At 44.0% G+C, this 14,785-nt stretch overlaps 1 protein-coding gene and 1 long non-coding RNA gene across 2 annotated transcripts in view; both read right to left on the bottom strand.

The window, feature by feature from the left end:
• MKRN2 (makorin ring finger protein 2) overlaps nucleotides 1-13,233 on the bottom strand; it is a 27,931-nt gene extending 14,698 nt beyond the window's left edge. The window contains exons 1-3 of the mRNA XM_023619945.2: nucleotides 12,436-13,233; nucleotides 2,001-2,129; nucleotides 766-947 (exon numbers count right to left, since the gene is read on the bottom strand). Coding sequence (XP_023475713.1) covers nucleotides 766-947; nucleotides 2,001-2,129; nucleotides 12,436-12,719 — 595 coding nt within the window. The 5' untranslated portion in view covers nucleotides 12,720-13,233. The remainder of the gene's footprint in view (nucleotides 1-765; nucleotides 948-2,000; nucleotides 2,130-12,435) is intronic.
• Nucleotides 11,528-12,258, bottom strand: LOC138918021 (uncharacterized). Its single transcript, XR_011426824.1, has 2 exons — nucleotides 12,003-12,258; nucleotides 11,528-11,891 (listed from the first exon to the last, which is right to left on the bottom strand). It is a non-coding gene; the product is annotated as an uncharacterized lncRNA (long non-coding RNA).
• Nucleotides 13,234-14,785: the final 1,552 nt, after the last annotated feature.

Genomic DNA, 14,785 nt, shown 5'->3' on the forward strand with positions numbered 1-14,785 from the left:
AAGTGAGCTAGAAGGAAAATGCAGAGCCAGCCTTTGGGCCCTGGGGCCAGTGCTCAACTGCCCTACAGCCACCCTCTCGCCATGGCAGCTGACCCTGCCCGGCACGCGCACTTCTGAACCTCTCAGAGGGGACTATTTGACTGCACTGACTACTTGTTCGCTTAGAATGGAATCTGCCTGTCTCATGCTGACAATTCCAATAACTAGAAATCCCTTCACCTGGTAAGGACTAGCCAACGAAAACAAGTTTTATGATTTGTAGCCTTCTTCTTCCCCAAAGCCTGTACCAGGGGACAGACCACTCCCCAAACCCCAAGTTGCTATTGCATTTCCAAAGGCACACCCTAAAATACCAAACACTGGCTCGGCCTGAGAACTAACACTATGAACTGACCTAGAAGTCAAGCAGTGAAACATGCTCTTTATCAAAATATGTAGCTTTGAAATGAGTAGCCTGGTGCTTCTCAGAATTGGGCGACTACTCTCTGCCGACAGCAGTTACACGTTGACAGAAAGGTCACTCTTTATGTTTTGCCGGACCAAACGTGGGGCTCTGCCCACCCTGGGCACAAGGCCGGATGCAGCATCTGAACGCTCTGCAGCTAAACAAAGCCTGTGCTCAGGACAGTTCTGGTGTCTTTACATTTGGACAGCTTGGAAGAGTATCAGGTTAGGAGCCCTCCTGACAAGAGAGGGTCAGAAAGGAGCATCAGGAAAAGCAAGACTGCTTTTCAAAAAAGCAACGAAAGGATTATGCTTACTCACTTTGGTCTCTAAGTACCAGTGTTCTCTTTTCACGTTTCCCAGGCTCGTGCAAGTTAGTTTTCACAATAGATGCAGTGAGGTCGGAAGGAGGGTGAGGACTGTGGAAAGCCAGGGATGGCACACTGTGGGGCATGGTGCCCGCAGCACCCCCAGCTGCGGCAGAGGGCCTCGTGTGATCATATCTAAACAAAACACACAGCAGACGCATTACAGACACTCTACACACATGCCTCCCGCACGCCCCAGACGTGGAACATCTCTCCTGCTCCATTTGTGGAAGTAGAAAATGAGACGATATTTTCCCATATTTTAATTAAAAAAAGGCTTATCAATTAGTAAGAGCTGCCTGGCAATTCAGAGTGAGTGGTACATTGCTGTCTATCACCTACACTTAAGTGTCCTTGTGGGACTTGAGTGGGACAGACATACTGCTCCAGACCACACAAAGACAGCGTGAAAGTTCCAGACAGATGTTGAAATGACATCTCCTGACAACCATCCAGTGTTCTCTTGGGGAAGAGTCCCCAAAATGTTAATAATGGCCAATGTAACAGCTGGAGACTGGCCTCTCTGGACTGTATTTCTGGGGCACCCGATGGAAGGAGGGAGGGAGGGTGGGCCAACTTCCATCATCCCCAGATGGCACTGAGGAAGGACTGAGGAGATTTGTGGCCCAGGAAGACAGATCAGCTCTTCACTACAAAAACATGGGAATAGGTTTTTGGAATGTTTCCCTGGCTAGAAGTTACAAAACTTGCCTATGGATGTCAGTGGAAAAAAGGAAGACTCTATATGCTCATAAATGTTCACTGCAAGGGTACTCATAGCAAAAAACTGGAAGCCACTTAAATATCTAACAGAGGGACAGTTAAAAAATGATGGTACATTAACGCTATGAAACTTGGTAAAATTACACTTAGGAGATAAAGCAGCAGCATAGGAAAAAGCTTATGACACGTTAAGGGGGAAAAAGCAAGATATAAAATCTTACATACACTGTGAGTGCAGTTTTATAACTACAGACTCATAGAATAGGCCTGAAAAGTGTTTTTGAAAAATTAAAATTATTTTTAGGTACTGAAATTGAGGTTTCAGAGTTATCTGCCATACTTTTTGTAATGTTGTCATGTTACTGTTAAATTACAATTCTCCCCTCAAGACCCATGCTCCAAATGACGGATGCGAATCCCTGACAGTGTAACTAAGTGTAACTGTTGGGAACGCGGGGCTCTTGCCTGCATCGAGTTCCATAGGCGCAATAGCCCTTCTGATAGTATTTGCAGATGGTGGATGGCTTGCTGTTGGCCAAGTCATGTGAGAACAGGCATTGGTTTCCTTCCCGACACACGCCATGCATAAAATACCTGAAGAGACAAGCAGAGGCATAAAACTTTTAGAAGCACAGTTTTTAAAATAAAGTCGCCATATTCTTGAACCTAGCATACGAATATTTATTATGCATATACTATGTATCAAGGCTCTATTAGGCACTGGAGATATACATATTTCTTTGATTTTAATACATAGTGATTTTAGAGGCACCACATCTAATTCAACAACAGTTTTCTAGAAAATTATCCTATACATTTCTATTTTAAGATACATCCTTTTAATGTGAGGTATGTTCCATATGTAAAATGTGAGCCTCATAACTGAGAAAATACTCTGAAAAACTGTTCTCTCTGTTCTCATGGAGCTTAAAGGACATGATTTTAATGGAGTTGGAGAGACCTGGGCTCAAGATCCAGCCCTGCCACCTACAGGCAAGTTGCAAAACCAACCTGCCTGGCCTCACTACCTTTATCTATAAAATGAAAATTACACTGCCTACCTACTTTACTGAGCTGTGGTGAGGATCAAATAAGATAGGATAACACCAAAAGATATGTGTAAGAATGTTCCACTGAGAGGTCCAGTTCTGGCCCTGAAGGAACAATTAGGAGGCATTCTAATTCTGCCCAGCCAGAGTGGAGAGACCTGGTTGAATACTCAGAGCAAACCACAGAGATCCCAGAGGGACATGCCTTGGTACTAAGAGTAAATGAGTCCTAGAGTGAAGAGTATTTTAGACCCGTCCTAATAAAGCTTTTTGAAAAACAAGCTTCGAAAGGATCAAGCTGATAGCAAATAACTTATTGTCAGCCAAAACAAACTTTAACACTCTTTGAAGGAAGACAATAAAATCCAAATGCTCAGAAATACACAATGTTTGCCATCCAATCAAAAATTACTAGATATACCAAAAAGCAGAAAAATGTGACCCATAACCAGGAGAAAAATTAGTCAATAACAGGAATGACACATAATGGATTCAGCAGACAGGACTTAAAAAATAGCTATTATAACTATGCTTGATATGCTGAAGGAATTAAAGGAAAGCATGAATATAATATGGAGAGAAATGGAAGATACAAAAAAGAACCAAATGGAATTCTAGAAATGAAAACTATAACATCTGAAATGAAAATTACACTGAACAAGCTTAACAGCACATTAGACACTACAAAAGAAAATCCCAGAAAACTTGAAGACATAGCAATAGAAACTATCCAAACTGAAGTACAGAGACAAAGAAAGAAAGAAAGAGAACAGATTTTTTGCTTTTTCCACATGAAGGAGTATGGAACTTGCCTTCCCACTGTAAAAACACTAGAAGACAGAACAAAATACATAAAACAACTGCTCTCAGACATGGACAAAACAAGAGTGGTCCTTGAGAGAAGGGAAACAGGGAGGTGAGCCCCATGTTCAGCCTGGCTTTCTGCCTGGAGGTATGTTCTAGACCCGGTGCAGGGAGGGGAACCCCAAGCAGAGCACAGCAGTCCCGCTGAGTTGAAGAGTCAGAGACTGGAGTTCAAGGAGGCTGAGGGAGGCTCTTTACAGAGCCTGTGAATAGGATCACACATACATCATCAAGAGACTTTTGATAAAGGTGTCAAGGTAATTCAATGGGGGAAAGAAGAGTCTTTTCAACAAATGATGCCGGACCCAGTATCTACGTGGAAAAAAATGAAACTCAAACATTATGTGTCTGCTGCTGTGATCCAATATGAATGAAGTATACAACATAACTTGTAATGTGTTCTAGCCAAAAACATTTAACTTGAATCCAATAAAACTCCAAATCTAACTCCCAGTTCATAGGAAACACAGGAGACTGAGAACAAGCTAAAGACATCATGAGGAAGTAATCAGAGAAACACAAGAGCAGCAGCAGTGTGTCGGCCAGGTTTCTTCAACAAGTAAGCGTCATGAAAAAAAGCGGGGGGAGGGGGAGGGCTAAGTTTGGTGGTTTCTTAAAAATGTAAATATAAATTTACCATATGACTCAACAATTCCACTCCTAGGTGTCTACCCAAGAGAAATGAAAACATACATTCACACAAACACTTATACATGAATGTTCATAGCATCATTATTCACAACGGCCAAAAAATGAAACTTTTACAATTCCATCAACTGGTGAATGGATAAATAAAATGTAATATATCCATAAAATGGGATATTATTTGGCAATAAAAAGGAATGAAGTAATGATACACGCTACAACATGGATGAACTTCAAACACATTATGGTAAGTGAAATGAGCCAGACACAAAGGACCACATATTGCATGATTCCACTTATATGTAATGTCAAAAAAAAAGGCAAATCCAAAGGGACAGAAAGTAGATACGTGGTTGCCTAGGGATGGGAGAGGGGGTAACAGGGAGTGTCTACAAATGGGCACAAGGGATTTTTCTGGGATGATGAACATGTTATAAAATTTAATTGTGGTGATGGTTGTACACCTCTGTAAATTTACTAAAAATCTTTGAATTGTACAATTGAAACAGGTGAATTTTATGTTAGGTAAATTATACTTCAATAAAGCTGTTAAAAAAAAGAACAAGAGAAGGAGGGCGCTACACTAGGTTAGCTGACAGAACATAAGGTACATAATAACCAGAGGCAAGATTCAGTCCTGGATTATACTCTGGGTTGGACATATGAGATGTAAAAGACATTTTGGGGACAAATGCGGAAATCTGAGTACAGACTAGGTATTAGATAAATGAAAATTTATTGACATAGAAAGTTGAAGATTATTAACTGAAAAAAGCAGATTAAATGGGGCCAGCCCCATGGCTGAGTGGTTAAGTGCGCACGCTCTGCTTCGGCGGCCCAGGGTTTTGATGGTTTGAATCCTGGACGCGGACATGGCACCGCTCATCAAGCCATGCTGAGGCGGCATCCCACATGCCACAACTAGAAGGACCCACAACTAAAAATACACAACTATGTACCGGGGGGCTTTGGGAGAAAAAGGAAAAATAAAAAAATATTTAAAAAAAAAATCATAAAACAGCACATACAGTAAAATGGTGCAGCTACTATGTAAAACAGTAAAGCGCTTCCTCAAAAAATTTAAAATGGAGGGGCCGGCCCCGTGGCCAAGTGATTAAGTTTGCATACTCCACTTCAGCGGCCCAGGGTTTTGCCAGTTGGGATCCTGGACGTGGATCTAGCACCACTCATCAGGCCATGCTGAGGCGGCGTCCCACACAGCACAGCCAGAAGGACCTACAACTAGAATATACAACTGTGTACTGGGGGGCTTTGGAGAGAAGAAGAAAAATAAATTAAAAAAAAAAAATTGGCAACAGATGTTAGCCCAGGTGCCAATCTCTAAAAAAAAAAAAAAATTAAAAATGGAATTACCAGATGATCCAGCAATTTCACTTTTGGGTATATACACACAAAAAAACTGAAAGCAAAGACTCAAGTATTTGTACACCCATGTTCACAGCAGCACAATAGCCAAAAGGTGGAAAGAACCCAAGTGTCCATCAGTGGATGAATGGATAGACAAAATATGGTATATACACACAATAGAATATTATTCAGCTTTAAAAAAGAAGACAAATTCTGACACATGTGACAACATGGATGAAATTTGAGGACATTATGCTAAGTGAAATAAGCTAGTCCCTGTCACTCTGCCTTTGTCCATACTGTGGCCCTTGTCTAAAATACTGTGCCCCATTTTTCACTCACTGAATTGTTATAACCCACTTTCCTTCATGGACCAGCATGAGTCTTGGCTTGGCCCAAGAAACCTTCTCACCCCTCCAGCCCAGAGTGGGCTCTTCCTGCAACCCCACAGACCCACTGGTAGCAGGCACATAGTATGGTACTTCCCAATCTGGGGCCCCTGACCCAAGAGAGCTAGTGCTCTTGAACATGTCATTGGGAACATCTGGTCTCTAATGAAGAATGCCTGGGAAGGACTTTAGAAGGCACAACTGGAACATCACTAGATGTGATTGAACACAGAAAGCCTAACCCTAACCAATTATATGGCTCTGCCTGGAAATGGAAAAAGGCTTGACAACAGAGGGAGGGGAATGGTCTCTAAGGAAGGTCAGGAATGTCAGGAGGCCCAGAATATTCTTCTCAGAGAAAGGGTACCAGAGAACTCACGTGACATTCATGCTACACGCTGACCCTTATGATGGGCCTGGGAGGCTGCCCCAGCTGGAAGCCACAAGATCTGAAGACCTTACCTCCCTCCCTGCTCACCAAGTATAATTCTAACTTTCTTGGCCTGTTCATCTTCCCCAAAGCAGAGGAAGTGCTGACCAGGCCCACCTGACAGTTTCTTTTCTCCCAGGAAAATGATAAGAGTATAGTCATGCGTCGCTTAACAACAGGGATACGTTCTGAGAAACGTGTTGTCAGGCGATTTTGTCATTGTGAACATCATGGAGTGCACTTACACAAACCTAGATGGTACAGCCTCCTGCACACCTACTGCTATACAGAACTAATCTTATGGGACCACCATCGTATACATGGTCTGTTGTTGATCAAAATGCTATTATGTGGCGCGTGACAGTATTCTCGTTTATATGTCAGCATCTCCTGAGTTTGGCTAGCATGAGCCACCTCTAAGTACACCAACACAATCAAACTTCTGAGCCCACAAACATGAGAACTGGACCCTGCGACTTAAGGGACTATACTGAGGTGCTGTCCTCTAAGGTCTTTTCTAGGTGGTCAGGTAGGCTTTTCCCAGGCAACACCCCGTGGGGGTCTTCCACTAGATCAGAGACTGTACGGTAACTTGCTATAAGGCTGTTATAGGTTTACTTAGAAAGAAAGGAAGAAAAAAGGTACAGAACCTGACAGACTAAGGGTATTCTTGTTAGAAACTTAAAAAAAAAGGGCTATACTACAGGGATCTTGTTAGTCACAATACCGATGTTGAAAGTGTGCAGAAAAGAGTTAATATACCAGGTTTGAGCCTGCTATCCTTAGAAAAGCCTGCTTATAAGGCTGGCCCCTGCAAGCAACTGGGACTTGGCTGGTAAACAGTTCCCTACACTGATATAAAATTTCCCTAAGTGATAAGAGTGGCTTATTGTGTCTAAATTGTCTGTACAAACAATGTGGTTTATGCTGAACATCTGCTTTTCTTCTGGGAGTCTGGAATTTCGGTACATGCTAGGCAGAGGGTCACCAGCCTAGGCACTTAATCTCTAATGGGTTTCCCTGGGCACTTGTTGCTGCATTTTTGTTGCTGGGGGAAGAATGTGCTGTGTGACCCTTTACAGGAGGGAGTGAAGGTGGGAAGCCTACACGTGGGTTCCTCCAGATGCCACCTGTGTCTTTTCCCTTATAATCTAGCTGTGACTCCTTCCCACATCCCTGTAATAAATCTTGAATACAACTATATGCTGAGTCCGGTGGGTTCTTCTAGCCAATCTCTGAATACAGGGGTGGTCTTGGGGTTACTGGACACAAAACTATATTACACTTCTAAATACAGCCATGTGCCACATAACGACATTTTGGTCAATGATGGACCACATATATGACAGTAGTCCCATAAGATTTGTACCATATAGCCTAGGTGTGTAGTAGGCTATACCATCTAGGTTTGTCTAAGTACATTCTACGATGTTCATGCAATGACGAAATCGCCTAATGACGCATTTCTCAAAATGTATCCCTGTGGCTGAGTGATGCATGACTGTAGTTTAACTCTTTTTGAGAAAAGCTACTCAAGACTGCAATGTTATTTCATTCATCCTCACATATGGTAATCTTCGACGTTTGAAGGTATAAAGTGAAAAAAAAAATCAGTGCCAAGAGCCAAGTCTGAACGACAAAGAGGCATCAGGATTAATAAACTCATAAATTCTGGAAGAGAACAGATTCAAATGGCTGTATAAAGAGTTCCACAAAAATGAAATCCAACAAAAACTTCATTAACAGTTTCTTTTGGAAAAAGTAGACAAGAAGATTTCCTGAAAGAATCAGAGTAGAAGACTCCCAGAGGTCCTCTACCAGATACCGCTTGTTAACCAGGCAAGCAAAAGCAGAGATTTTTAACAGTGGTCCTACAAGGACGCCTTTCATAATCCTACCACAATTCCCATTAAGTCCTATTCAGAAAACTTGCCTTGGAAACTGCACTCGCTAATTATCTTTCCCATAAAATATATATATATTTATATATATTTAAATATATACATATTTAACCACCAACTGGGTCTTCTAGTTAGTTTTGCCACTTATAAGCTGCTGACTTCATGCAAGCCATTTCACTCCTGTCAGTGACTGAGCTGAGATTTAACCAGGTTCAAAATAACTTCTAGACCACCATCACTGCCTTTAAGAAAGGCAAATGAAACAAATTTATATAAGAGCGGAAGCCAACCCAGTCCTATTTTTGTAGCATATGTCACCATTTCCAATCTCCAGTGACAAACACAAAACTAGCTTGAGCGCCTCCTGCTTGTCCTTTGGGGCATCCTTGTCATCCGCTTATAGCCATCCCTCCCCATTTATGTTATACTAAACTTAATCCAGGGCTCTTTCATGTTGTATCTTATAATGGATCACCAACTGCGCACCCTTCCTCATGGCCAAACCATCCCTTCCATCTTCCTAGAGAGAAGACTGAGGTATAAATTGGGGTGGGGGGTGGGGTGCAGGTAGCAAGTTCCTAGCTAGAGACTCAGAATAGGGTAATTCTTTCTGGGGGACACTCCAAAAGGGTCTGTTATCCTGGGTGACCCCAAAAGACTGTTTCAGACAGTATGGCTATTGTTTGTTGCAAAGGATATCAGGTTTACTACCAGCCACAGAATCACCAGCAGCTCTAGGCAAGGCCAAGGGCTGAGTGAAAGGGAATCAATCTGGTTTGCTGTAGGCCTGTCAATGGTGCCTGCCTCTAGCAAAATGCTTTTGCCAATCATTTCCCAGTATATGGGTAATCTGCATTCTCAGTGTCACCTTCCTTCACATATTCCTGCATATTTTCACAGGCTTAAATTTTATGGCTGTACTGCTTGTGACAACAGATCCATCAAGAGGGAAGGGAGGGGCCAGCCCGGTGGCACAGCGGTTGAGTGCGCACATTCTGTTTCGGTGGCCCGGGGTTCACCGGTTTGGATCCTGGGTGTGGACATGGCACCACTTGGCATGCCATGCTGTGGTAGGCATCCCATATATAAAGTAGAGGAAGATGGGCATGGATGTTAGCTCAGGGCCAGGCTTCCTCAGCAGAAAGAGGAGAATTGGCAGCAGTTAGCTCAGGGCTAATCTTCCTCCAAAAAAAAAAAAAGGGGGGGGGGGTGGGAAGGGAGCTAACGCTGGGAATGCAGGTAGGGTTGAATTAAACTTATTAAAGGTGGGAATGAAATACAGTACAGTGTAGTGGTTAAATGAAGAATCTGAAGTCAGGCAGCTTGCTATGTGGCCTTGAGCAAATTATTTAAACGCCAAACCTCAGTTTGCCTAACTGTAATATGATTATAATAATTCTACTTCATAGACTGCTGTGACACAGTACTGAGAGGTTTAACTGTAAGTGCTTGGCTTAATACATCATAAATGCTCTAAGGTAGTTTGTTGTTATTATTATCTAATCTCTTAACCAACCCTGCTGTGTTAGGCACACCAGCTCCATTTTACAGGTGAGGACACTGTGGCACAGGTGGTACCAGTGTCAGAATCCAAACCGCCCAACTTTGGAGCTCAAGTTCTTCCTACCACTTACTGGCTGACAAGATCCCCCATATTTTGTGACTTTCAAAGAATCAAAAGCTCTAGGCTTGACTCTCAGGAAATCGGAATTCTGGGTTTTCTACTAGTGATTATGAAACAAAGGGACCTCTATCACCTCAGGAGGCGAACAAAGAAACTGGCTACCGAGCTATAATAAGGCCTGCACCAGGACTTTGAAAACAGATTGGAAGACGGTTTGGAAAAAGAATCAGCAAAAAATGATGCCCGGATTGAGATGCTGGACAGAGAGGCTTGTCAAGCAACCAGCAGAGCTGAGTGGTAGCACAACTGTGTGAGCAGCTATTCTTGCCATTCCAGGCAATAACATACAGAGTGTTTTCGTCGTTAAGTCTGAGAATCCTAGCATTTTACATTCATCTCTTAGAGGGAAGTATCGAAGATTAGAATGGAAGCAAAACTAACACTTTGTCCTGCTGCCGCTCAGAATAAGCACATATATCACATTCCACAGTCAGGAAAACAAACCAAAAAACACTTTGCTCCCTGAAATAAACCAAAAACAGCTGAGCACCCTGTTTAGGTCTGGTCCCCAAAACAAATCATACCTTGAACACTTCCTGTAAGTTACCAATGTCTGGAGATAAGACTTCAGTGAATAAGATAATACAGTGAAAAAAGCTTTTCCACCGTGAACACACTTGGTACTCCTGGTAGTATTGCAGGTTTTTTCATTTAAATGTGTTTTTTATTTGGCGACACAGTCCCGTGAGGTCCGACTCTTTCATATCCTTTTGCAAGTAAACCTCTTTTACTTTCTGCATGTTTTTGGATGAATTTACCTTTCATATGAGCATATCAAAAGCTTTGAAAACTCCTGCAGTAAAGAAACTTTAGCATTTCCCAAACTTATTTGGGAGCTATACAGTCTCCAAGAGCATGGATTCTGATGCCACACCTCTGCCGCTTGGAAGCTGAACAGCCCTGGCCAAGCCACTTCAATGCCTAGCCTTAGTTTCACCATCTGTGGAATCCAGTTGCTGGATGACACGCGATATGGCTGAAATGGCTGATAGAGCACCTCAAAGAGCGCCTGGCACATTGTAAGCCCCCCAACAAACACCGGTTAGTACTTAGAACTTATCCCTTCCCAGCATTCCAGCCCACTCAGAGTTTACACGCAACTGCACATCCTGCAGGACACATCTGTTCGGGACACAGAATTAAAGCGTTCAGGTCAGGCCAACTCTCAGCACAGAAGGAAAAAGCAAGACGATCCTGATTTAAGTTTTCGTTTCTGTAGTGAGATGTGAAGTTAGGGGCAACTCTCAAGTCTTTCTGAGCATAAGCTTTCCTTATCTGTGAAATTAGACACCACACACAGTTGAGATTCAATTATCAAGCACTATGGAAACGTGCACTGCTTTGTGGACACATCTTAGAAGCAATAGCCGGAATTTGCTATGCCGTCCACAAGGACTGAGAGTATTGCTGCAACAGGAGAAACTTTATCCAAATAAAAACACACACATACACAGGTCTTCACAAAAGATGTTCTAGTACAAACAACCTGGGAAAATTCTTTTCTACAGACCTAAGTGCAAATTTCTGACAAGTGCTTAATATTAGCCACAGGGGCCTTGGATAAACTCGCTGAACAGTTAATACAGACCAACACCAACAGAAAACTTTTTACACAGTCACTTCTCAACTGTTCATACTGATGAAGAGAAGTAAAAACATAGATGATACTTAAATAAACCGTTTATTACATAACCAAACCATACAATTGGGCTTTTTTTTAGCCATGTTTCCCTCACAGATTTAACTGAAACCAATGATTAAAATAAAATTCGTAATATCCAAGTTATCAGTTCAGGAAGAGCAGGATCCCACTGCCGGCAGGCCTCAAGGTACCAAGGAACTGGGGTGTTACATAAGCAAGCTTTTTCTACTTGACATGAGCAGTCACAGTGCAGCCATGCGGTTTTGAATTTTCCACCAGCACCCGCCTAGATCCATCCATTACCGTTGGATTTCTCCACGTAAACGGGCCTCTCATTGAGACTGAAGAGCAGCACTCGGTTTCTTTCAGTCTGAGTTTCCTGCACTGTAAAAGGGAAATAATACCTGCCTAGCAGTGTTCCTGGGGAATCTAGTGACAATGACTGTAACAGTCTTGGAAACGTGGGGCAATCAACAAACTTGCGGTGACCGCTACCTGCCGTTTCCATTTTCCGCACGACAGTTCTCACTTGCGACCCCTCTGCAAGCTGAGGTCGCACCGGACTTCTTCAGATCCCGGAGGCGAAGGCGGCCTGGGGGCCCAGATTCCCAGAGGCCCTCGGCGCCGGCTCACGGCCGCTGCCGCGGAGCCCGACCCCCGGTCACCGCTCTCTCAGCACCCCCCGACTCGACTCCAGGCCTCCTGTTCCTGCCACACTGAGTCCGCGGAGCCCGCCCCGCGGGGCCCCCCCCGGCCCGGCCCCGGAGCGCCCGTCCCTCCAGCCCAGCGGCCACACGCTCTGCGCTCGCGCCGGCCGGTCCGGGCTCGGGCCGCAGCGCCAGCGCCGCCTTCGGACGCCGCCCGCGAACCCGCCCCGCCCCGCCCTCCCGGGCGGCAGCCCTGGGGCCCTCGGGCCCGGCGCGCTGACCTGCAAGTGATCTGCTTGGTGCTCATGGTGGTCAGGCTGGCCGGCCCCTGGTCGCCACCGCGCCTCTCGCTGCCGCCGCCGCCGTCGCCGTCGCCGCCTGGGCCCTGCCGGTCTCGCGCGGCCGCGTCACGCCGACGCACGCCGCCTCCCCCGTGTGTCACCTTTGTAGCGCCGGCCAGAAACCTCGCAGTCGTCACAATTGGTTCCGCGCCAGGAGCGGACCCCCACTCCCCGCACTCCTTTGTCCAGTATTTCCAGGCCCCCTGGGCGGGGCCTACTGGCATCCTAGTCCTGCCGGTCTGATCCCGGCGCCACTGCTCCTACGGGTCTGCCCCCATCTCCAAGAGCATTCCTTAGCGACCTCTCGCGTCCCTGGAGTCACCTTCCCACTCGCGAGGCCAAGCTGCCGCCTTTCCTCTGAGCACCTTAATCCCAACGCTCCTACCCATCCCGACGTGCGCTCTCCAGGCGCTTTCGCAGGCCCTGCCTCAACTGTTCCCGCCAGACCTCGCCTCCCGCTTCAGGAAATCTTCAGCCTTCTCCCATCGCTCTTTTTCACAGTCTCTACTCCCACCCCAAGTGTTAGTCCTCATTTTTTCCCCTGGCCTTCCTCTGCTGTTCCGCTTTCATCTCCTATGGTGGAACCCCAAAAAGATATTCCTGACACTTTCCTCTCGCTCCCCATGTCCTGCAGAACCTGCTCCCACACCTCTCTGCAATGCGTCTTCTCTCCATTGCCACCGTCGTGGTTCCACTCTAGGTAACCATCACTCTGTGAAAATTAGTAAACAGAAACTTATTTCAAGGGGAGTCAGGCCAGAAGGGAGAGCTCGCAAGCCCTACCACCAGACGTCAATTGCAGACGCAATAGGAAGAAGCCCGCTTTGCCACCCCAGCAGGAGGAAAGAAGATCTTCTCCTGGCCTGGCAACAGCTCAGCCAATGAGGGACTGTCACAGCTCAGCCCGTGAAAAGCCATTACACTTAGAACTCCCAGCTTCCTCCAAGGAACTCTTTGTTACAACAGCCCCTCCCAACTCTTCCTTCGCCTCTATGAAAGAACGCTCCTCTTCTTTGTTCTCCAGACTTACCTGCCGTTAACCATAGATAGCATGTCCTGAATTGTAATTCTTTGCTATTCCTGAGTAAACCCACTTTTTGCTAATAAAATGGCTGGCTTTTATTTTTAAGGTCAACAACTCCTTGCCTGGCCCATGCAATAGCCTCTTAACTGTTCTTCTGGCTTCTGCTCCTGCCCTCTTCTAGTCTGTTCTCGCACAAAACCTATTTTTAAACCATAAATTGGATCATGTCGTTCACCTTCTTTAACACTTCTAATGGTTTCCCATTGCTTTTTCTTATTTCTTTTTAAAATTTTTAAAAATTGAGATATAACAGACTATAGTAGAGTGCACAAAACACATATATGCCTCTATGAAATTTTGCATATGTATATACTCATGAAACCACCTCCCAGATCAAGATAAACATTATTGACACCCCAGAGGGCTCCTTTATGCTGACTCCTGGTCATCACTTCCCAAAGGTGACTGCTTATTCTCACCTCTATCACCATAAATTAGCTTTGATTGTTCTTGACCTTCATATAAATGAAATCATTCAGTATGTACTCTTTTGTCTGTCTTCTTTTGACCAACATTGTATCTGTGAAGTATCCATGTTGTTGTATGTAGCTGTGTATTGTTCTTTCTTTAACTTTGCTGTAAAAACATTGTCTTCCAATGAATAAGCATAATATATACTTCCAATTACTTAGAACTTTTGAAATCTCTCAGACATTTAGGAAGTATATTAGAAAATTTGTAGTTTTCAGTAGACAGGTCTTCAATAACTTTTATTAGATTTATTCCTAGGTACCTAGAGGATTTTTTGATGCTGTTTTAAATGAAATTTTTTAAAATGTGCTAATTGTTTGTTGCTTGCTCCAAGCTAAATTCATGGATTACTTTTAATGGTTGGTTTGTTGATTGTTTTGGATTTTCTATACACACAATCATGCCATCAGCAAATAATGACAATTTTACTTCATTTTCAATCTTCCTATCTGTTGTTTCTTTTTCTTGCCTTATTACACTGCTGCAAACCTTCAGTGTAACCTTAAATAGAAGTGATAATAGTGGACATGCTTGTCTTGTTCCTGAATTCAGGGAAAGTATTTAATATTTCACCATTAATCAAAATGTTAGCCCTGAGTTTTTGAACCTATCCATTATCAAATTAAAGAAGTTTCTTTCTCTTTCTAGTTTTCTTAGCATTTTTATCATGAACATGTGATTTTTAATCAAATCCTTTTCCCCCATCTACTGAGAAAGCCATATTGTTTTATCCTT

The sequence above is a fragment of the Equus caballus genome, chromosome 16 (genome assembly GCF_041296265.1).
Source record: "Equus caballus isolate H_3958 breed thoroughbred chromosome 16, TB-T2T, whole genome shotgun sequence".
Lineage (NCBI taxonomy): Eukaryota > Metazoa > Chordata > Mammalia > Perissodactyla > Equidae > Equus > Equus caballus.